Source organism: Pipra filicauda, unplaced genomic scaffold, assembly GCF_003945595.2.
Source record: "Pipra filicauda isolate LSUMZ 115617 unplaced genomic scaffold, ASM394559v2 scaffold433_size896684_pilon, whole genome shotgun sequence".
Lineage (NCBI taxonomy): Eukaryota > Metazoa > Chordata > Aves > Passeriformes > Pipridae > Pipra > Pipra filicauda.
The window spans coordinates 334,567-358,927 of NW_024104569.1; the positions used below are offsets into that span (position 1 = coordinate 334,567).

The 24,361-nt window shown below is 46.3% G+C and overlaps 1 protein-coding gene across 7 annotated transcripts in view; it reads left to right on the forward strand.

Annotated features, from left to right (window-relative positions):
• Positions 1-24,361, forward strand: part of WNK2 (WNK lysine deficient protein kinase 2) — a 118,661-nt gene that overhangs the window by 18,509 nt on the left and 75,791 nt on the right. For all 7 annotated transcript variants that reach the window (XM_027732562.2, XM_027732563.2, XM_027732558.2 and 4 more), the window contains exons 2-3: positions 22,085-22,257; positions 23,230-23,450. In XM_027732562.2, the coding sequence (XP_027588363.2) occupies positions 22,085-22,257; positions 23,230-23,450 (394 nt within the window). The remainder of the gene's footprint in view (positions 1-22,084; positions 22,258-23,229; positions 23,451-24,361) is intronic.

The following is a 24,361-nucleotide window of genomic DNA, read 5'->3' on the forward strand; positions in this document are numbered from 1 at the left end:
GCAGTGAATTGTAGGACAGCAAAGCTGAGTGGTTGGGAACAGCCAGCTCGGCATTCCACACCAACACACAGAGAGAAGGGAATGGGATTATCCCATTCCTTTGTTTGTTTGATCCCCAAATGTTTGCATAATATTCAATACTCTTTGGGCACAGCAGAGGGAAAATGCAGTTCAGGAAGGAGTTAATCAAGGTGTTCAGATGAGCATCAGGCACACCAGGGCTTTCTGCCCTGTTGGCCCATGGGCGGGTTATCCTGAGGGCGCTGCAGCAGCCTGGAACCTGACACACACCCAGCTGGTGTCAGGTTGAATTTGGCCACTGCTGCAAATCACGTTTCAATGATCAGTTGTTTGGTTTGATGTTTTTTTGTTTTGTTTTGGGTTTTTGCTTGTTTTGGTTTTCGTTTGTTTATGTGGGTTTTTTCTGTCAGTGCAGCAGAAAATTTAGATGGCAGTCCAAATGTTTTCCCTGGGAAGATAAAGTGTATGAATGGATGCTCTCAAGAAGAGTGACTTGGGGCCTCAGGAGGCCATGGAGGGAGGAGAGGAAGGAGGGGTTGGGATGTGTCAGGGTGGATGGTTGTGGAGAAGGACAAGCCTACAGGTCAGGAGCTTTGAGCAACATGCAGTCAGGGCAGGGACGCCGTTCTGTCCCCTCCTGGGATGTCTGGAGTCCTGTCCTGGCTCCTTCACCTAAGCTGGAGCTGGCCTGAGTCTTCTGTGTGAGATGTGGCTTGGAGGATTTCTTCCCTCTGGGTAGGATTTTGCCAGAATTACTCTCTCTCCTTTTGTGTTATGTTGGCAGTGAATCCTGGAGAAGGTCTGAGCCCTTTCTCTGCCTTTTGTGTGGGATGCAGGATCGGTTCTGCCCTTCAGCTGCTGCTCTGGGCAGCACCTTTTGTGTCTGCCTGGCCACCTGCCTGGCTGTGGTGGGCAGGGTCAGCAGGCAGCACATCACAGAGCAGTGGGGCTGGGAGGGAAATGCACGACCATCGGGAGAGGAGGATGCACAACCTCCTCTGAGGTGTTGTTTTAGAAGGGCTGTATCTAATTGGGATGTACGAGCCTCTTCAGTCCTTTCTGAGAAGCTGTTTCTGTTGAAAGATTAATATCCCAAATGCTGCAGTGCCTATAGCCTTTCCTGGATTTTCCTACTAATTGGGGTGCCTTGTCCTGTGGTTCTAAGGCAAAGCAAGTGTACCAAGAGAACTGGAAGTTTTTCCAGAAAGTGGATTAGAGCAGTATTGTGTTCCAGGTCCCACAGGTAAACTAAACCTTCAGCTCAGAGTTTGAACAGCCACGTTAAGTTCAGCTGGTGGTGAGCATTGCAATGCTTTTCAGATTAACTTTAAATAAGAACCTATGGAACATCTACTGAGTCTGTGCTCTTCCCAAAAGTGGGTATATGTGTCAGTCAGGAATTGTGAACCATGAGCCCTGCTCTCAACTGATGTTCCTGAACCTTAATGTTGGGCCTACAAAATGTTGGGCAATTCCCTTGGATCACTGACCACATGTTATCTGGTGCAAACCACTGCAGGCACCTCACTTCAAGGAAGATGTGAGAAGGACTAGTCCTTCAGATTCCAGCATCTAGTTACAACAGCATGCAGAGATCTCAATAATATCTGAAAAAAAACCCTAAACACTTAAAGGAGGAGCTGAATAAATGGTTCTTCATGGCCACCATGTACAGGCAAATAATTAATGGGCTCAAAATGAAACTAGAGGCATGCAGGTTAGAGAACAGGGAGACCTGTCCAGATAAGAGCAGTTAGGCATTGACAAATATTCCTTGGGCAGGCTCGCTAGAGCTGTGTGCAGGTCTTTCAGGAATAATTTAGAAATCACTGCTCCTATCTTGGAGCAAAGGCACAGACTGGTGATATTTCCTGGTGACTTCCAGACCCACTTGCTGCAATTCTCTTACTCTGTGCCATGGCATTGGCCACATACTCAGCGTCACAAGGTTTGCATTGACATTGATATGGCCAGTCCTGCGAGCACTGTTATTTCAACATGGTTTATATAAGTTTGGTTTAGTTTGGTAAGGAGCCAACCTAAACTGGATAGTCATCCCATCTTTAAATTGAGCTGTTGGAAAATTCTGTTTGCCTTTATTTCATTAACAGTGTGTTGAACTGGTTTCAGATCATGTAAGTTCAAATAACAGCCCAGCCAACAAAAATCGTCCCCGTTCTGCTACAGAGGAATCAAGGAATCAATCTGGGTGCAAGGACTGCTCTGGCAGTTGTCTTCAAGAAGGAAGAACATGTCATGAGGGCCCACCAGAATGAGTAAGGGAATGGAGAACCAGCAAGACTGGACCTCACCTCAGTTAGCCCGGCAAGCCAAGAGGGATGTAATAACTGTAGAAAGGCAAAGGGAGGGGAAAGTCACTCTAAGGAGGAGAGCTGTGAAGTTGGCTCATGAAGGAATGTATCTCAACTGGCTTTGAGCAAACTAAACAAGGAGGAGGAATAAAGGTTTAGCACAGCTTTGCTTTAGGAGTTACATGGCAACAATTCTAATTGTTTTAAGAAGAAGGTTGCTCAGTTTATGAACAAAATTGATTATCTGGCATGTCCTGCACTTGACCTTGGATGTTCTCACACAGGAGGCTTTCACAAGAAGAACTCTTCTTGCTTGTCTCTTTTCTCAAAAGTCAGGAGTATATTGTCAAATTTTTCAGGTTTTATCCAACACCTTCAAGGTGGAAACTTCAGAGAGAGAAACATTAAAAACACACCACTTTATTTTGTAGATCTTGGGTTTTTTTAATTGCTCATATTGCTTCTGAATTGCAAGTTTTTGCCCTTTTTTTTTTTTTTAAGATATGTAGTATCCTGAAGTTGGGTCAGGTTTGCAACTGCATGAATCCTTGAGTGCTGCACATACCTGTAAAAATAAAGATTTGTACTTTCCAGATAGTGCTTCCTATTTAAAAAAAAACAGGATGAAAGGCTCTTATTCTGCTCGTGAGCCTTGGTGCCTCTCAGGTTGTGCATTTACACTTTTTTTTATAGGTTTGATTTTTGTTGTAGTTATTGGCTGGAGGCTCAGAGTCAGAAAACTCACCCGAGTGTCTGATGCCAGGGGAGCCTTGAACCTGAGAGCAGAGATAAACTGACGTGACCTGATGGTGGTTTATCCAGCACTGAATGTCTGAACTGTTTTTAAGCAGAACGTTGTTCTGTGCAGGTAAAGTGTCTGCCTTGCTCAGCAAGCAGAGATGATCACGGTGCTTTGGCAGCCTCAGAGCGTGGAGCCAGCACGGGGAGAGGGGCAGCACCAGGGCATGGTCTTGCTGTTCCCCTGGGGTTCACCTTCCAGCCCAAACTGATGAGGTCATGCAGGAACTGATTTTGTCATCCTTGCTTTGTCAAGCTTCATCGTTATGGCTGTGGAGGTGATTGTAGAGTGTTCCCTGTAGACGCTGGTGTTTCCTGCTGTCTTTCTGATCTTGTTCTAAATAGCTTACTTTGTGGTTTTTTCCTTTTTTTTTTTTTTTCATAACAGAGTTGGAACAACGTTTTCAGTCAGTGTTTCTGTGTCTTTAATTTGCAAGAGTAACTGCACATCATGCAGAATCCTGCAGAATGAAGGAGCCTTTTCTTGATACTTTCTAGAAATGCCGTGTCTGGGAGCATTCGCCAAGGTCACTGTTTTTAAGGACACCATCTTCCCGAGGACGGTGTATCGAGTGTCTTTGCTCCTTCTGCTCAGCGTGATCTGAAAATGTGGAGCTGAGTCTGACACTGTCAGAACATCCTTGGTGGGTTTTGGTTGTAGGAGATTTAAAATGGGATGCTTAAATCTCCAAAGCACTGAAGCGTTAATGTGTTGTTTTCCTGCAGAACCTCATCTCTGGAGACTGGGTCTGTTCCTGCCTCGGTGCGTATTTAGCGAAGCAACCGAGTAAATAGACTAGAAGAAATCGTTGGTTATTAACTTAAGGCTGGTAAAGAGAGACAGTGGTAATAATGGAGAAGCTAATCTGATTTGTTGTAGTGGTAAATCAGCTCTAAATCGGTTACCTTAGTATCCTTATGTTGAACGGGGGTTTTTTGGTGAAATAATAACACTTCATTGGAAGGATTATTAGATTATTACTGTTTTTACTAGGCATTATTTTAACACACAGTATGGTTTCTATAAGGACACAGAATGAGTGTGAGTTTGCCCTTCTCCCTTTCTGTCTTTCTGTCACGGTGATATGTTTGCTTTTCTTTCTTCTAAAGCCTTGATAGAGCCCAAAATGAAATGGAAATGGTATTCCTGTTGTGGCCAAGGTTTACAGTTGTGAGCCATCTCATCAATCACACCTGCTTTCCTTCCAAATGTTTCCTTTGGCAAGAACATCTGTTGAGGAGAATACCACCGATCCCTAGGGCATCATTTTCCATATGCTCCCATTTCAGGATAAAATTAAACCAGTGGACCTTGACTGGTTTTCTTAACCAAAAATGGGTCCTTGTGCTTCTGCTAGCAGAACATGAAGAGTATTATTTAATAAGGGCATGAATCACTTCCACTGGTGCTCTTCTGGAGAGAAGTGCTGCCTGAATGTGACTGGAATCGTTCTTTGGCACACGAAGGCAGATGGTGTTAAACGAGTCAGAGAGGCATTGTATGTCCAATCTGGTGCTGCCTGGCTTACTAACAGGGTGATGATTTGTAGGATGGAGAGCTTGGAGGTATGGTTGCCTCCAGGAGGAAGAAAACAGGGCTCCTGTCCGTTTCCTGCCAGGCGAGTAGAGCTGTCGAGTGCCCTGATTTCCGTGGGCATCTCCCCTTGATGCGTCTGTACAGTTTTGCTTAGGGAATTGAGGGCTCCCTGCATGATGGGCAGGGATCTGAGGTGAGTGGGCAGGCTGTGCTCAGACCAGCTCTCAGGTGTGGGTGTGTCAATCCACTGTACACGCACAGTAAGTCCAACATGTTCTGGGAGACATCCCTGCCTGTGTGGGGATAGTCCTGCAGGGAAACCGTGAAAGGGACAGCCCAGAGGAGTTCAGGCTGATGGTCATTTCTCTCTGCATCTGTCTCCTCCTGCAAAATTGTGACCTGGCAAAATTAGCATCCGTAAAACCCTTTGTGGTCCTGGTGTGGCTGAGAAGTGAATACTAAGATGGTGCATGGTATCTGTAATAAAGCTTTTGTATGAAGGCCCAGAAGTCCCTGGCGGCTTTCATGAAGTAAAGCCCGTTGATAGAGTGTGTGCACAAGAGGATAAACAACTGCCAAGTTGCACAGTGATTATTTTTTTCAATGTGTTTTCTGAAATTTTCAGTACCTCCCTGCCAGCTACACATCAGTGTGAGTGGAAAAGAAAAGCACAGACTGCTGTTCCTGGCTTCAGTTGGACTTTCAGGTGGACTGAAACTGAGGTGTATGCTTTGCACTGGAGGGGTACAGTCCATGGCAAGTGAGCGTGTGGCCTTGGGTTTTCATGTGCTGATGAGTTTTGAAGGCAGCCCTGCCCTCTTATGTAAGCTTTTAAGGCATTTTCATGCCTTATTTTTGCTATTTATCATGGTGTCTTACCTACGTTTCCTCTGCAATTACACAAAAAGAATATATTGTGAGAGTTTAGATGGCATTGGGCAAGTTATTGGGGAAGAACTGATGACAAGACACTTCTGATCTCTCTACTGATGAGGTGAATTAGACTCAAAGACTTAAATTAATTCATCCTCCTTATCTGCTGTACCTTGCATTAATCCAGGTCTTGCCAAAATCTCTATAGAAAATGTGTAAAGAAATAAACTATAAAAAATTAATTCCAAGGCCAGGTGGTATTTTTAATACATCATTTAAAGGCCTGAAAATATTAAAAATGAGAACCAAAAATGCTTATGCAGAGATGCTGAAATCTCTTCATAGTGCTGGTTCACAGGGGACAGACAGTGTCCCTTGAGAAATTCTGAACAAAAGAATTTTATGCAAAACACACACCTCACCACCTTCTCTGATTTCCCCAGGAAGCTTTTGCAATTATTCCTGGTGACCGTTTGCCATCACAGAATCACAAAATATTCTGAGTTGGAACAGACCCCTCAGGAACATCAAAATCCAGCTTTTGGCCTGTCACAGCACAGCCCCAACAATCCCACCCTGTCCTTGAGAGCGTTGTCCAAACCCTCCTGGAGCTCTGGCAGCCTTGGGGCTGTGCCTACTGCCCTGGGGAGCCTGGTCAGTGCCAGCCAGCCTCTGGGGGAAGAACCTTTTGCTGAGATCCAACCTGAGCCTGCCCTGACACAGCTCCAGCCATTCCCTGGCTGCTGTCCCTGGTCCCCCCAGAGCAGAGCTCAGTCCCTGCCCCTCCTCTGCCCCTGCCCAGGAATTGGAACTGCACTGAGGTCTCCCCTCAGTCTCCTCTGCTCCAGCTGAACACACCAAGTGCCCTCAGTGTCCTCCCACGGCTTCAAATCAAGGCCCTTCCCCATCTCCGTTGCCTCCTTTGGACACTCCCTGATGGCTCAATCCCTTCCTTCCATTGTGTCCCCCCAAACTGCCCCAATGTTGAGGTGAGGCCGCCCCAGGGCAGAGCAGAGCGGGACAATCCCCTGATGCCCCCAGGACAGGGTTGGCCCTCCTGGCTGCCAGGGCACTGCTGACCCAGGGACAACTGGCCACTGACCAGGACCCCCAGGGCCCTTTCCCAGCACTGCTTTCCAGCCTCTCCTTCCCAGTCTGTCCGTCCATGCGGGGTTGCCCCATCCCAGGGGCAGAATCCGGCACTTTCCCTTGTTCAACTTCCTTCCCATGGGTGGTGATTCCCAACCCTCTGATCTGTGAGGTCTCTCTGCAGGGCCTCCCTGCCTTCCAGGGACTCAACAGCTCCTCCCAGTTCTGTGTCATTTGCAGACTTGCTCAGTGTCCCTTCCAGTGCTGCATCCAAGTCATGGATGAAGATGTTGAAGAGCACAGAGCCCAAGATGGAACCACCCTAGTAACAGCTCCCCAGTCTAATGTCACCCCAGTCACTGTCACCCTCTGTGTTTGCCCCGTGAGCCAGTTGCTCACCCACCCCATGATGTGTTTATCCAGCTGTGGGCTGGACAGTTTGCCCAGAAGGATCCTGGGAGAGACAGTATCGAAAGCTTACTGAAATCCAAAAAGGTCACATCAGCTGGCTTTCCCTGATCATTTAGGTGGGTCACCTTGTCATAGAAGGAAATCAGGTCTGACAATCCTCAGACCACACCTCATGATATTGTGTCTGTGGCCGGTGAGGACCTGCCCTTCCACCCGAGCGCCCGCCCCAGGGTGGAGGTGCCGGGATGTGATGCTGTGGTCATGGAGGGGGGGGCTGAGGCTTCGTGGTGGGGAAGGGCAAAGCTGAATCAGGGCTAGAGAGGTGCTGTACAGAAGCAATGGTTTTATTGAGAACCGAGTAAATGGGATCATTTGAGGGTATCTGTTTTGCTTTTAATTTCAGTAATGGTCTTTAACATCTTCTGGCAAGTCTATCCTACAACATTTCTTTTTCTTGGGGTAGGGCAGCTACTAGTGATGCCCTGTGGTTAATGCACTGTGTTCTTTTTTTTCAGTCCACTCTGCAGACAGCTGTGCTTTCGTTTTTCTGTACAAGTCCCGTTTTCCCCACGACTGCACAATAGTTTGTTGACCGATGAAGCCCTTCTGTGTACTCACCTGTCACTTATCCTGGGCACTGTGGGAAACACACTCCCTGGATTTGCATTCCATTCAGTGAGCGGCCATTACTGCTGGTGATTAAAAAAGTCTTACTCGAATTGCTGGTTCTCTTTCACTAGTAATTAAGCTGTTGTTTGCTAGTAGGAAAAAGCTTTCATGCTGTGCAATCACGGGGACCTCAGAGAGACCAGCCTTTGCTTTCTTAAGTGGGCGTATTGATTGGTCTTTATTAATAGAAAAACCTCTAAGGAGAGATGAAATACATGAGTTTTGGAAAGTTAAAAAAATAATTACAAAGCCTTTTAAAATCATATGGAAACTAGGCATTGTTCCCAGGTCTTTTTTCCTAACTTCTAGTCACGTTTTTCACGATGCTGTATTTTGTTTAACTGAACTAAGAGATCCATTGTCAGAGAGTAATACTCATTTTTTAAAACTGCTTAATGAAAGTGCTTAGTAGTAATGTTATTTATCAATTGAATATGGAACTGTGCAATGAACTAAGTGGTTCTTCAATCCTACGTTTTGCAGGCAATGCGATTTGTCTTTAAAAAACAAACAAACCCGAGCAGTCAAACGAAGTACTGTCACACCAATTGATATGATATGTGCATGCACTACTGTTTTTTTTTTCTTTGGATGTTTAATTTGAAGATATTTTAGTCTTTTTTATTTACTGAAATTGAGAGAAGGGCAAGCTGTTCTGTGGGGTTGCTTCTCTGCGAGCGGGTTCTTCAGTTCCATAGTAACTTGTTAGTGTGCCTGAAGTCAAATTGAAAGGAGTTTTTGTTTGCTTTCATAGGTACACGTCAAGGTAGCCAAGAGCAGCGTCATGCTTATGTCTTTATATATCCTCCTCCTTAAGGGACTTTGTCAAGTAAAGTTGACTTTTGCTTTTTTTTCCTCTCAGCTGAGTGTTTTGTGGGAGGGAGAGGGAACAGGGAGAGCAAGGTTGCTGTATGTTTTTTGAACTAGTATTGGGCTTTACGAATGTAGGAAATAATATGTGATTAAAAATACAACAAGCCTTTTTTGGCAAGTAATCTCTGTGAACACTGTCTTCTTGCACTACTCCATGAAATCTGAGTACGAAGCTCAAACTACCAGGCCATTCTTTCCAAAACATAGTTTTCCCATTTTAAAGTCTTCTAAGTGTTCTTAAACCATCTGGATCCTGGGCTACATCACCCACAGGCTGATCATCACCTTCCTCTTTCTGCTCTGGTGAGACCACATCTGGAGCACTGCACCCACCTCTGGGGCCCCCAACATCAGAAGGATGGGGAGCTGTTGGAGTGAGTCCAGAGGAGGACACGAAGATGCTCGCAGGGCTGGAGCCCCTCTGCTCTGGAGCCAGGCTGGGAGAGCTGGGGGGTTCACCTGGAGAAGAGAAGGCTCCAGGGAGACCTGAGAGCCCCTTCCAGGGCCTAAAGGGGCTCCAGGAGAGCTGGAGAGGGACTGGGGACAAGAGATGGAGGGAGAGAACAAGGAGGAATGACTTCCCACTGCCAGAGAGCAGGGTTAGATGGATATTGGGAAGAAATTCTCTGTGAGGGTGGTGAGGCCCTGGCACAGGTTTCCCAGAGAAACTGTGGCTGCCCCATCCCTGGAAATGTGAAAGGCCAAGTTGGACAGGGCTTGGAACAACCTGGGCTGGTGGAAGGTGTCCCTGCCTGTGGCAGAGGTTGGAACTTGATGAGCTTTAAGGTTCCTTCCAACCCAAACAATTCTGTGATTCTGTTCTTGAAATCTTTCAAAATTGTATATAGTGTTTAACATATATATATGTAGTGTTTTCTGATTAATGTAGAGTCTGTCCAGTGTTGTTTGTTAAATATAGTCTATGCTTCTTACACCACATTATAAAATCCATGCTGCTGTAGGCCACACATTTTAACTTATTAAACAGCTGTGATCAAGGGGTCTGAATATACTGACTCATAAGGAATGTGTCTGTGCCCACCAGCTGGGAATGTGCCAGTGCAAGACAGGGGGGTTGTTTAGGTTGGGGGTTTTTTGCTTATCCAGTTTTCAGACCCTTGTCCTGATGGGCTGCAGGGACTCCTGTCTCTGAGCATTACTCACATTTGTTTAGATTTGGGGGTGCTGACTTCATGTTTTCTTAGGTCCTGTCTAGCCAGTATTTGAACTATCTTGTTTGCATTTGATAATGGCCATATGAATCAATATTTTGGGACCATAGCCAAGGCCATGTGTCTTATAACTGTGGCCGTAACAGAATGGTGGAAGAGACTTCAAGTCACAAAGTACCACTGTGGTTGTCTAACTGAGCATCCTCTGTGTGCCTTGGTTTCTTTGATGAATCTGATAACCTGACACTCTCGGGTAAACTGTGCAGCTGAACTCCTCAGGCATGGCCAGTATGGCCCAATTCTTCACTGGCTCTCACAGCCCGTCCTGAAAGCTGGGGCACGGTGCTCTCTGCACTGGGATATGCTCTTCTCAGCAGGAGGGTACAGCATTGTTGGGCTGCTCACACCCAGCTTACACAAGCAGCTCAGTCTCTGTGACCTGTCACTTCTTGCTGCAACACTCTCCTAATCCTTTCCAAAATAGCATTTGTTAGTAACGATGAGCTTTTTTTCCCAGTTCTTTGTAAAAAATGTAAATCACTTCGATAGAACAAAACCTGAGCCCTGCAAAACCTCATGAAAATCCTCAGGGACATGTATTTTTATAGGTGTAACTTACATGTTGTGACTGATTGCTTACCCAATTTTTAATCAATTTACATTATGTTTAAGGATATTTTGTGTTTCATTATAATTCTTAACGTGAAGCAAGTGCATTGCAGCAGTCTGAGTTTACTATGTCAATGCTATTATCTTTATCAACCCAAACATATAATCTCCTTGGAAAGTGGCCAAGATCTGTTTCTCACACACCCATGCTGATGTTACCCTTTCATGCCTTGCTGTTCAAGGGATGGAGAGTTCAATTTTTAACCATTAGTATGTTTAAGCTGACAAGCTCCTGTTATTCTTTTGGTCAGGGCTATAGAATGTCAAGCTTTGCAGGAGGGAAAAGAAAGAAAAAGGAACTATTTTGTTACAAATGGGATGCTTTCAGCATAATTCCTAACCATTATGGGAGACTTTGATGAATGTATCGTGTCCGGGAATGCAGCTTTGCCTTGGAGTGTTTTCTAACACGTTGTCAAGTGGTGTTAGGAATGCATGAGAAGTGACAGCTTCTTTCAGCACTTAAAAAGGTTCCCAAGGAAGACATTTCCAAACTCCAGATGAATGACTCTGTTAAACATTCGGGAGCTGGGATACCCCAATCTACAGACTGTTTTTGTGGTGGTGAAAGGTCCCTGTCCCCACTTTCTCAGAGCTTTGCGAGCATTGCTACAGGGAATGCTTGTCCAGTCTCTTGGGTTGTTGCAGCAGAAAGAATAGGCTACTGGCTTTTTCCTTTGTCTCCACACTGTATTCTTTTCACACAGCTTTTCTTTTGAATTTTACTTCCAGCAGCAGCGAGCAGTTGGTGCTTTCTTGGGTGCTGCGTGCCATGGAGCAGGGCTGGAATGGGAGCAGAGCATTCCTGGAGCAGCTCCAGGACCTCTGAGGCTCATGATTTTCCAGGTGCAGGAGTTCATAGAATCACAGAATGGTTTGGGTTGGAAGGCACCTTAAAGATCATTTCGTTCCACCTCCTGCCCATGGGCAGGGACACCTTCCACTAGCCCAGGTTGCTCCAAGCCCAGTCCAACCTGGACACCCTGTCCTTTAAAACTTCCAGGGAGGTTGCTATTTGCAATTATATGGCCCTCTGGAAGGATGTTTTTTTCAAAACAGAAAGAGCACGTTGTCTTAAAGGAATATTTCCTATATTTTTCCCCCAAAGGTCCCTAGCTAAAACCAGAAGTAGGCTGGGATGAGAAGAGCTCTCCATACTGCTGGGTAGGGTGCTGCTCATCCAGAGATCTCCAGGGTGCACCCAGGAACTCCCCATCATTTTGCTGTGTGTCTTAGAAATGCTAAAGGTGGGCACAGAAACATTAAATGACTTTGTGTAGGAAGCTCAGCAGGCTACAATGGGCGGGAAGAACTGAGGAAGTTTTTCTCCAGGATTTGTTAGGCTGCTGTTAGAGTTTAAATTAAGGTCTGTGCAAAGACCCATCACTTTTCTGTTGTCTGGCTATTTGACATTCCCTCAGTATAATGAAGCACAGCATGTCTGTACACAGGCACACGTACACTTGGTCAGTCTCACATGTTTTGTGAAAACAAAGACGTGAAAAGTTCTGAGATGCTGAACTTAACTCTGAAGGCTGCGTGGGCAAGTTTCCCGTGCTTGCCTGATACTAGGACAGCTCTTCAGTGGGGACAAGATAAAATATGTCCAGCTCAGTAAGGCTGCAGTCATTGGGATTATAAAGGAGATGGATGGTCCAAGATGCACAGAGAGCTTGAGGCAGCTGCTGCAGGCCTGGCCAGTGAGACTGATGATGGTGATGATGATGATGAGAGACCTCATTGTGGTCTGCAGCTTTCTCATGAAGGACAGTAGAGGGGCAGGCACTGATCTCTTCTCTGTGGTGGCCAACAACAGGACCTGAGGGAATGGCATGAACCTGTGTCAGAGGAGGTTTAGGTTGGATATTAGAAAAAGGTTCTTCCCCCAGAGGGTGGTTGGCACTGACCAGGCTCCCCAGGGCAGAGGGCACAGCCCCAAGGCTGCCAGAGCTCCAGGAGGGTTTGGACAATGCTCTCAAGGACGGGGTGGGATTGTGCAGGGGCAGGAGTTGGACTCAATGATCCTTGTGAGTCCCTTCCAACTTGGGAGATTCTGTGGGTCTATGAGGGGACCTCCTGATCTCAGTGCTCTCCTGGGCTCACCCTGCTTTGCTGGTGTGTTTTAAGGTCTTCCAGTATTATGATGCATTGGATGGACAGAAGCAAGTGTGAAATGGCTTTTTAGCTCTGCTTTTACATGACATGAGGTGATTTTGTGAGAAGAGTAGTCACATTAAAGGTGTATTCACTGCTGTGTAGGAACCATGATTTGAAGAACTCTGAAAATCTCTCCTTCTACAGTTTACTCTGGCTGTCTGGTTTTGTTGGGGAATCTTGAGGTGTTTTGTGGGTTTGTGGCGATTTTTTACTAATTTGAAATTTTTTGAGGTAGTTTCCTGAAATAAATGTAACTTAGTCTGTAATTGGAGACTGTGATGACCCACCCTTAAGAGGAGTTGTCACAAAGTCTGAAGGGCTACTCAGTGGGTATCTTCTAGGATTGGTAGGGCTGCCTAACCTGGAATTAAATGGGTGTGGTACCTGACCCTGTGGGTATTCCCGTAGGTGCTCCTCGTGATGCTCTTTCTCAGAGCAGGGAGAGGGATCAGGATTGCTTTGCTGCTGTACCGTGGGATGTCAGTTTATGACATGATGACATCAAGGGCAATTGAGGGTCATTTGGGATGGTGTGGTCAGTGCTCCTCTCCTGCCCTTGCCTTGGGAGCTACCTTTGGGAGTCCATTTATAATCATACCCAGCCTGCAGGGGAAATGGGGAGGGAGATTTTTCCCTGCTTTTTACCCCCTTTTCCTCCTTCAGGCCTGTTACTACAGCTTTTGAGAATTTTGAATTCCCTTTGGATGTAAAGGAAAGCATGTTCTTGTTGCTAGGCCTGCCAAGTCTCCTCAGTGTGTGGTCCACACCATGGTGAGTTACAAAAGAGATTTTTAGGGAGTTTATTCAGAGATCTGCCCCAAAGGTGGATTATCATGAGTGGCATGGAGTGTAGGAAAAAATGGGCCAGCTTTTGGAGAAATTCTCTGCTCCAGTGGTTTGGAAGTTCACCCCTGAACAACTACAAGACACTGATAAAATGACAGAATAATTGCAAGGAGAATGCTGTGGCAACTCCAGAGAGGAGCAACTTCCTGCAGTGTGCTGGGCCCTGGGTACTATTTATCAGACACTGCTCATCACTAGACAGCACCCTTGGGGGAGGAGGAGGAAAGCAGAGCAACAGGCACTGTGGCCACTCAAACTGCAACTGAACCAGAGGAACAACCTGTGCCAGGAGCAGTCACCCCTATACAGAAGAAGAAATCCAAGACCAAATCAGTTCTCCCAGTGAGGGATGAAGGGGAAGCAGGGCCCTCACAACAGGAGGAAGAGGCAGAGCCAGAGATAATCACCCGATCCCCGTCCCTGGGTGAGCTGCTTTCTGTTCCTGGTGGATTATAATTAATTCACTGGTGAGAATATTTCACTTTTAAGAGTGTTTTACAGACTGAGAGTATGCAATTGCTAGGTTATAACAGGATGGGAAATGAAAATGCTGTTTGCCTGTTTGAAAGGCAGGATTGAATTCTGCCCTTAGATTAAATTTCCCAGAGCAAAGCTAACTAAAGTTTGCTTGTTCTGGTAACTCTTCGTGCTGGGTTGATTTTGGCTGGAGAAGCTCATTGGCCAAGTGAGCATTAACACTTGGACACTGAATTGTAGCATGGGGTAAATAGCAATGGTTTTGGTACATCTTGGCAGGGTGCAGAGGGTGGTAGGGCTTCTCTGGCAGGTTCTCCAGCAGGCGAGGGGTGGCATCCCTCTTCTTAAGGAAAAATACCATGTCTACGTAGCAAAGAGAATCAGAATCCTAGAATGGTTTGGGTTGGAAGGGACCTTAGAAGTCATCTTGTTCCAACTCCCATGACCTTCCACTGGACCAAAAAATGGAAGGGGATTTCATACCTATAAAATAAGTTAATTTTAATACTATCCTAGAGTAAGGAGATAAGCTGGAAGAAGGAAAAACAGGACGGCTTCTCTCAGCATGCTGAGCGTCCTGCCTCTGGACTGGTGCCGGGGCAGTGGCATCTCTCTGCTCCCCACCCCCATTCCACCTCTCCGAAGGTGATTTTTTAGGTAGCAGCATTGAAATCTCTCTCTCCACCCCTGCTGAGGGCCAGCCGACGGCTGAGCCTCCCAGGCATGGCTGGAGCATCCCTGCTCCACTGGCGCGCGGTGCTGACAAATCCAGCACTAAAACGAGGATAATTTACATACCAAAACACGGTGTTTACGGGTGACAGGAAGTAGGTGAAGCAAAATGGTTTTTAAAAACACTACCAGTTGTTGCATAAACTTTGATGAATGCTGGGCTCAGGAGGGATTCCAGAAAATACTGAAATACCAGCTTCTCATGGCATGTCTAAAGTGGTTTTGTGGTGGTTTGGGTTTTTTCCTTTCAGAGGGGATCTGGTGTAGTGGGATTTATCCAGCTTTTTTCAAACATTGATCTCAGAGTTTCCTTTGAAAAAGGCGTTTAGCGAGGGGAACTGTTTTGGTATTTCACCAGCAATCACAAGCTTATGTGGAGCCTGTCAAGCACTGGTAATTAAGGAAGTTAATGAGGTGCTACCTGCAATTAATTCAATTGCTTATGACAAGAACTTTTTTTTTTTAAGCATTGGTTGTCATGGTGCAGTTGTGTTGGGAGGTTTTCACCTGGAAAACACAGGCTCTGCCCAGGGTGTTGGGTTCCTTGGGTGTTTTTGTGGCTCTTGAGTTGAGGCTGGTGATTTGAGGTGACTCTCCTTCCTGCTGCCCTTGCAGGACGAGCCTCTGAAGCTCTGAGGTTCAGTAAAATATGTGAATCCCATCATTCCTCTGCCATTGGACTTTGACACGTGCCTTAATCAATTTAAAAAGCAGCAAGCTATGATTGCATCCAGCAAAAAAAGCACGCTCAGCCTTTTCTGCCGTGCCAAATTTAGCCATAAATTCAACTCCTAATTTTCTATAGATTTCTAGCAATGACTCAGGCAAATAAGTCCCTCATCCCGTTCCATAGCTCCTGTTCACTGAATTGTGAGTATCCATGGGGACAAGGACTGCTTTTTATGCCTTTGGAAAACGAGCTCCCCCTGGGAAACCTCCCTGCGCTTCACTAACGCTGCTGACAAATCGCAGGCTGTAACTTCACCGAGGGTGACTTAGTGAAGAAGAATGTTGGCTGGATGCTGATAGGGAATGAAGCTGTAAAATTTTTTTTCCTGATTTGCAAGTTGTCTGATGGCATGTGCTGTTTGTTCACAGCGAGGGGGTTTTATCCTTGAGGTTTGCTTTAAGGGATACATGCTTATAACTGAGTGCACAGGGCGTGGGAATGAAAGGTCATGGATGCTTTTAAAAATTTATAGCATAGGCAGGATAATACTAAAGACAGAGCTGGTACATGAGAGCAGCCACTTCAGTGATACCTTGAGTCCTTCACAGTTGCTGCCTGTCTGAGCCTGCTTTGGCTCCCAGTTATGTCTCTGGGAGAAATCCTTGATTCTTCTGAGTGGATTAGACAAGTCTTAATGTGAAATGCAAAACGTGATTGCACTAAATAAATAAAGTTTTCATTTTAAAGACAGAAATAGTTTGTTTGTTTTTTTTTTTTCTTCTAAAATGTGTTACCATTCATCTTTATTTCTAAAGGCCTTTGAATATTTAAAATTTGGAAACTTTTGTAATGTGGTGCCATTTCCCTACGGAGGCAATGCTGACAGTACAGAATTTACTGAGCACGCTGAGAGAGCTGGGCTGATCAACCTGAAGAAGAGAAGGCTCTGGGGAGACCTCAGAGCCCCTTCCAGTGCCTAAAGGAGCTCCAAGAGAGCTGGAGAGGGACTTGGGACAAGGGATGGAGGGACAGGACAAAGGGGAATGGCTTTAAGCTGAACGAGGGTAGATTTAGCTAGAAAGAAATTCTTTTCTGTGAGGGTGGGCAGGCCCTGGCACAGGTTGCCCAGAGAAGCTGTGGCTGCCCCATCCCTGGAAGTGTTGAAGGCCAGGTTGGACAGGGCTTGGAGCAACCTGGGCTAGTGGAAGGTGTCCCTGCCCATGGCAGGAGGTGGAACAAGATGGGCTTTAAGGTCCCTCCCAGCCCTAACCCTTCTGTGATTCTATGAAACAATAGTCAGGTGCAGGTACCAGCTGACATGTCTGAAGTTCACTGTTGAGCAGAGCAAGTCCCTGACTTCCCCTGTCTGGGTACGTGCACTGTCTGGGGTCTGCTGGCTGTTCCCCCAGAGCAGTGCCTGTCACTACTGAACTCCTGAGTGTAGGGCAGACCAGAACCTGCTCATAAATCCACAGGAGACCAACAGGCAGCTCCAGAGGAGACAGCTGGCAGTGGGTCCCATGGCTGAGTCATGTCTCGAGGCCATCTCTGATTAGAAGAGTAGCTGCGGTACATGAGCAAAAGGACATATTTGGCACACAGATGTGAAAATTTAATGATCTGAGCAGATGTTCATTCTGCTGATGTAGGTATTTGATTTCTGTTCCTGGGTCAGAAGCACCTCTTTGGTTTTCCTTTCTTCGTCACTAATATGGGTCAGGGATGTTACAGCTTCTGCGTGACAGAGCTGAGCCCTGCCCTCGTTTGCTGACCAACTGCTCCTGCTTGTCTCACCAGACAGATCTTGATCTGTCCAAAATGAGGCAAAATTAAATAGCCATCAGTAAATGCAGCTATGTCAATTTAAGCATTAAAGGAAAAAAAACCAACAAACACAACTCCTCCAAAGAAAACAGTATTTATAGGCTAGCTGGGCACTAGTCCTTAGGTCAAGAAGTATAGGTAAGATATCCAAGTGTTTAAAGTTGCCTTTTTTTTTTTATTGCTAGTGAAAATTCAAGACTTAAAAAGGAGGAAATTAAAGAAACAACTGTGAAACTGCAAAGCAGCACAACTTTCTGGTTGGCAACGGCTGTGCTCCAGACCCTGCTCCTGCATAGTCCTAGGCACTGAATGTGAAAAATTTGTGTGGTCTTATTTGTAAGAACTCCTTTCTTCATGATGGGAGGATGGAGTTGATTCCCAAGTCTGTTTGCCCCTCACAAAGAATTAGGGAAGAAACTTGACCTCATTTTTTAATCTTGGAAATCTTCTGAAGGCTCAGGTGAAAGCCAGTCTCCCGCTTGTATAACTTTCAGAGCCTTAGTCAGAACCCATATGTTACAACCTGGAGGAAATGATGCTTGGGGATGACTAACAGAACATGCTCCTGCTGTTAATTTGGGTGCCATTCCAGAAATTTAATTCGTAGCTTTCCGTTTTCCTTTTGTTAACACATTTACTTACTAATTCCCTTTTCTGCTGTTGTTCCCTACTAAGGAACTGAATGAAGGGATAAATTTTATATGAACAGAGAGAGGCATTTTTTCACCCTGTCCATGATGAGCAGGAAGAAGCAGAGAGCAAACGTGTTGGATTAGCAGAAATTTGGTTATGGATTCACTTTATTGTAGCTTTCTGCTGCAAACATCATGCTACTCCAGTTTGAATGGGTGTGGGATTTACCAAGACTGAGGCTGTAAAGTGCTGACTGGGAATTCATGAAATCCCAGAATGGTTTGGGTTGGAAGGGACCTTAAAGCTCATCTCATCCAACCCCCTGCCATGGGCAGGGACACCTTCCACTAGCCCAGGTTGCTCCAAGCCCCGTCCAACCTGGCCTTGGACACTCCCAGGGATGGGGCAGCCACAGCTTCTCTGGGCAACCTGTGCCAGGGCCTCCCCACCCTCACAGGGAAGAATCTCTTCCTCATATCCAATCTAAATCTACCCTCCTTCAGCTCCTTCAGAATTGTTTATTCTTTGAAAAGAACAAATGCATAGCTTTGAGTGGTTTGATGCTTAAGACTGAGCGGGCATTTATAATCTGATTTGAAACAGGAAAACCAAGAGAAGGAATGAAGAAAAGGCAGCTCACAATGTAGAACCACTTCTGACCACTGGTTTAACACCTACCTGCCAGATTGCATGTCATGATGCAGCATCCATTGTATAACCCCAGCCCCATTGATGGTATTTACCTGTAGGAAAGGTGAAATGAGGGAGCCCAAGCCCTCTGGACTGTCTGTGTGACAGGACAGTGTCTGTGACAGGGGTGCTGTGCCCAAGGTGCACTGTGAGCAGCAGCTCATGTGGGCTGTGCCCCCAGGAGAGCTCTGTAAGCAGAGAGGCACAGGAGCCCAGGAGCTGTGATCAGAAAATGTCAAAGTCTCAGCAGAGGGGCAAGAGTATTCCTCACAGTTTATTAAGACAGGGAAACCAGTTAAATGTCCAGATTCTCTCCTAGCAGTAACTCAAAATGAGCTGCTGTCTTGCATCTTGCTCAGTTCTGTTTATCTCCAGTTTGCCAGGCAAAGCTGAGCCAGCTCAGTGTGATTGCTGTGGGCTTTGGAGGGTTGGATTTTATTTTACCTTGGTGCTGAGTAGTGGACTTGGGCAGCTTCCAGTTCTTTGAAATGGAATTACAGTGTTGCCTCCTGAGCCTGGACTTTGTGTCCCAGCAAGGAGGGAAAGAGCCAAGGGGTGTGATTGCCTTAAAATGCGGGGAGATGTGTCAATACCTGCAAGCTGATACTGATATCACCTGGGTCACATTGAGAAGAATGCATTGTGAGTCTCAAGGCTCATGCCTCGAGGAAGCCCAGGGTAGCAGTGCCATGACTGCAGTGGAGCTGGTTTGTCACTCAGTGGGATGCTGCTGTTGCACTTGGGAAACCATGGAGGACCAGGGCTGTCGTGTGTATCTCGGCATCCCTGAGTCTCCTGTCCAGAGGTTGGACACATCTGCTGCTGCAGAGAGCACAGAGGTTTTGACTCCTTGGGTGAATCTGGAAACACGCTTTATTCGCCCAAATTTTGATAAATCTGAGTTATGCAAAAGATGCCTTAAGTCTTGTTGAGTGGATTTAAGCCAGGTTGGATGAGACTTGGAGCAACCTGGTGGTGTCCCTGCCCATGGCAGGGGGATTGGAACCAGATGATCTTTAGTGTCACTTCGAACCCAAACCATTCCATGAGTCTGTGATTACCTTTCCTTGGCATGACCTTTCCAAAGAATCCTGTTCTCCAGCTTAAATGTGTAATGCCCAAAGGTTGTTTCAGGCTTATACCCTTAGCTTTGGGATGAGGACATTTCACCTTGTGTGGATTGTATGGTGGGGAATAAGTGTCTGTGACCTCAGTAAAGGTTTCTTGGGTTTGGATTAAACCCTGAGTCACGCAGTTAAACAGGTGGTTTTGCTTCTTCAGAGTAGAAAACACTTCAACTGTTAAGCCCTGTCAGTCAGCTTATGCTTTCACCAGCGACTCATGTGTCAGGTTCAGCCTGGAGGGATTTAGAGGAGGGTGGTTGAGCCCTTATGGCAGCAGGGACTCCTCCCGTGGTGGAGGCTGCAGCCAGCAGGAGTGGCTGCTCTGCCCTGGCCCTCACCTTGCCTCTCCAGCTAGAGGATGATGCTTAGCTGTCATTCTGATGCAAAAAATCCAGATTCTTTCTATTGTAGTTAACAGATAAAGCACACATTTGTCTTCCACAATCACTTTGTTGCAGTTGCCCAAATGATCTACGCTCATAATATGTAGAATATACAGAATATGATTGTCTACTGAAGGATATTTTTAAAAGTTACAATTCAAGTAGTGGCGGAAAAGTTCTCACAGTTCTGGAAATAAGAGTAAAAGACTATGGTATTACTTTTTTTATTTTTTTAAATTGAAAAGTTTTTGCAAATCTGCTGGATCTGTGTGACTGCCTTTCCCTTTCTCTGCTGGCTCCCACTCTGCTCTTCTTGCCTTCACAGGGACTCACTCCTTCTCCTCCCTAATAGCAGTGTGTGATTTATTCTACAGGGTTTAAATTAGGAGGAAACTCAGCAGCAGGGAAGAAGTGATGGATTTGAGAGCAATTCCGGGGCTCTTCTGGCCTGGCTCATTTAGACAGCCTGCCTTTTTTCCCCCCTCCCTTTTCTTTTCTTGTACCTTATAAAAAAGTCAGCTGATCCAGAGCAGCAGAGCTGCTGCCTGGCTCTCAGCTGTGGGCTCTCTGTCTGCTGCTGCCTGCTGTCCCCGTGGAGGGCAGGGGGTGCTCCTGGCTGCTCTGGGGGACCCAGGCACTGGAACCCACAGGCACCTGCCCACCCCGATGGCTGCTGCTGCTTCGGGACAGTGTCAGCTCTCATGCTGCTCCCTGAATCGCAGAGAGGACTGAGAACCCCCTCAGCAGCCCTGGTGTAAATGGAAACGCTCCCCCCATGCACACACAGCACTAGGGGCAGGGTTTCTGTCATCCAGGAAGAGCCAAATCGTGGTTCCAGCTCTTGGGAAGTCTCTGCGTGAAGCTGACTTGTTTGTAGCCGTGGGAATTCTTGTTCCCATCTTGCATTGTTTGGGATTGTGGGTGAGGGCAGGCTGTGGAGATGGACAGGAACTGATCCCTCTGCAGCTTGGCTACAGATCAGCTGGGTTCCCATTAGATTCAATCCACGTGTATAAGAGCACAGCTTGCGTAGACATGCCTGAATGACCCAAGACAGGAAAGATGTCTGAGGTTAAAACATGAGCTCATTAATCTTGGTGATTGGTGAGCCTTTGGCTCTTTGAGTAAGAGCAGTTACACGACTGGGCTTTAAGACCCCAAAATCTCCATTTCTTGGGCAGGGGAGAGCAGTTCTTTGCCTGGGGGGCAAACCAGGCAGGCGTGGTGGTGGGGTCTGGGGTGGATCTCCCCTTTTGCTCTGTTTCATTGTCTAAAGAGGTCAGAGTGAGTATCCAAGCTGCCTGTTGGCGTTCTCCGTGTGCTGGTGAGGTCCAGGCAGCCCAGGAGCTTCTGCTGGGCTGTGGGAGGGGGAGGGAGGCTCTGCATGGGCTGGGCAGGGCCATGTCATAGCCAGGAGCTTATGGGAAGTGCCCTGAAATTCCATAGGAAAACCAGAGTAGTAGAACATGACATTTTCACGTTTCTAATCTAAAGTGTTTCCCTGTGTGAGCAGCCTATGGAAGAGACTGAAGAAACACTTCCTTTGCCAAAAAAAGGGAAAAGTCTGTAAAATTAGGCAGAACAGCAAACACATAGGAAAATGGATGTGTTTGAGTATTTTTAGAGGGTGGTATGGTTTTAATTTACCCCAAGATAAACAGGCTGGGCTATAGAGCCTGTGTGGTGAGCGGGGACCTCAGCTGGTGGTCCCTGCCGGAGCATCCAGGAGCAGCTGTGGGTGGAGGGAGCCATCCCAGCTGGGAGAACATTCATACCTGGAAATGAAATCCTGTGGGTAATAATCCCTTGGATAATGAGCCTCACAAAACCCAAACATGAAGAAATAGCTGAGGGTTGATCCATCAATCCGTGGGTGTGTTCACGGTGCCTGAAATATTAGTGCTGTCATGAGCATGGCGTAGCACAGGCATCTCTTTGTCTTCTTGACACTGGATTTAGGGCAAGTGCCCTAGTTCATCCATGCTGCTCATCTCTTACATAAAAGATTTTATAATTGCTCTTGACACAAGCATAAAACAAATCTAAAACTCTGAATACCCTGGCAATGCAGTGCCTTTATTTTTTGTCCGTCACCACTAATAATGTCTCCCTTTTGGCTTATAGGACAGAAAGCTCACAAAAGTGGAGAGGCAGAGATTTAAAGAGGAAGCAGAAATGTTGAAAGGTCTACAGCACCCAAACATCGTGAGGTTTTACGACTTCTGGGAGTCGTGTGCGAAAGGCAAGAGATGCATCGTGCTGGTTACCGAGCTGATGACCTCTGGAACGCTGAAGACGTAAGTACTGTGCTCCCGGCGAGGGGGGCTAAGAATAGCACTGGGAATTTATAGCAAAATCCTACTTTCATGTGCTGAAAAAAGCCATCTCCAGATAAAAGCAAAAAATGGAGCTGTTCTCTGGTGCCTGTCATTTGTCCCTGCATTTGAACCGCAGTGGTTTGACAGACAGGATTTTGGCCTCCATCTCCCTTTCCTGCTCCTCTGTCTCGGTTATGCAACTCGGAGCTGTTCTCTGGCTTGTTTCATTTTCCGCCTGTGACGTTTGGATTTGTCGGGGTGTGTTTTGTGCCTGCTTTTTGTGCTTGTGTTTGCATGTTTTGTTAGGAAATTCAAGCGGAATAGCACTTGAATGGTAGAATCGCTTTTAGAAGCAGAAGGTGCTCTAGGTTATCTCCTAAACAATATTAATTAATAGCTTCTGGTACTGACAGTCTTGTTAAGGTTGATATAAAGCAGTTGGCATGAATTCTGGAACAGATTTTCAGCCCCAATGGGAGCAGTACTCAGCCAGTGTGCTCCTCTGCCAGTGCATTAGCAGGTCCTACATCTTCCCCAAAAGTCCCCTCCCAATCAGTGCCTCAGGTAAATGGAAAGAAATGCAGATGTATGATACAGAGGTCAAAGTCTTGTGATTAAAGTTAAACTGCAGTGTGGTTCTGATTTGAGCATATGAACATATTCTAAAGCTGTTCTCTGCATGAAATAAATTGCTGAACTATTAAACTTGCAAATATTTGGTTGTATTTGCAGCAAAAATGCTTATTATCTTCCTCCCTAAAATTGAATGCTCTAATTCCTGCTTTGAAAAGATCTATTTCTTTCAATTTTGGGATACTTCTGTGCTGCTATTATGGCATCTAATAAGGGGCTTTTATCCATAGTGGAGTTTCAGCTGTTAAAGCCCCTGGAATCTCTAATAAAATGTTTTCATTTCCTTTATACCCACTTGTGTGTATGTTTGTGCTCTAGGTATCTGAAGAGATTCAAAGTGATGAAACCAAAAGTCCTGCGGAGTTGGTGCCGGCAGATCCTGAAGGGTCTTCTTTTCTTGCACACGAGAACTCCACCAATAATTCACAGAGACTTGAAATGTGACAATATTTTTATTACTGGACCAACTGGATCTGTGAAAATAGGAGACTTGGGTCTGGCAACCCTCAAGAGAGCTTCGTTTGCCAAAAGTGTAATAGGTAATGCTCCTGTCCTCCTTGGCTTCCCTCGGTCGGTGTCGTGGTTGTCTATTTAATATCTTTCTTTCCCATTTTGCATTAGTTGGTTTTTTTACTTTAAGTTGATAGTAGAGGTTAGAGTATGTTTAGGACTGTTGCCTTTATACTACTATAAAAATAGGAGTCAGTAGATAATGATATCCTAACTTCCTCTTCTCTTTCCTGCTGTATCACAGTGGTAAAGCACTTTTTCCTTGGCTCGTTAAATGGAGTTTTACTTGGGATCCACAAATCCTTCTCTCTCCCTCAAAAGGAGCAGCGAGCGTTCAGCAGCCTGTGTGTGTCCCCCTTTGAAAACAGGCTCCGTGCCTGCTTAGAGGGAGAATCAGAAGGATGGGGAAGAGGAAGGATGGAAGGATACCCTGTGCTCTCCCTAGCGAGGGAACGCAGCAGAAACCTGGGAAAGCCCTGGGAATTCTTCTGCCTCCAGTGGTGCTGGGATGGGGCTGGTTGCTGCTGCTGCTGAAAGGAGAGGCTGTGGTGCCTCTCTCCTTTCCAGGGAGATTGTGGGGAGCTGGGCTGGCTGGAACATCATAGCCCAGTGCTGGGGCAGCCACAGGATAGGCTGCAGCTCTCGTCCTGCCCACACCCTGGCAGGGTCTGCTGAAACTAAGTCTGCAAGTTATTAAAAAAATAATAAGCAGCTACAAAATGTAAAGAAATTTTCACTTGAATTCCTTTCAGTGCCTTAAGGGACCTACAAGAAGGCAGGAGAGCAACATTTTGCAGGGCCCTGCAGTGATAGGACAGGGGTTTATGGCCTTAAACCCAAGGAAGGTGGGTTTACCTTAGATGTTAGGAAGACATTCTTCATTGTGAGGGTGGTGAGGCCCTGGCACAGGTTGCCCAGAGAAGCTGTGGCTGCCCCATCC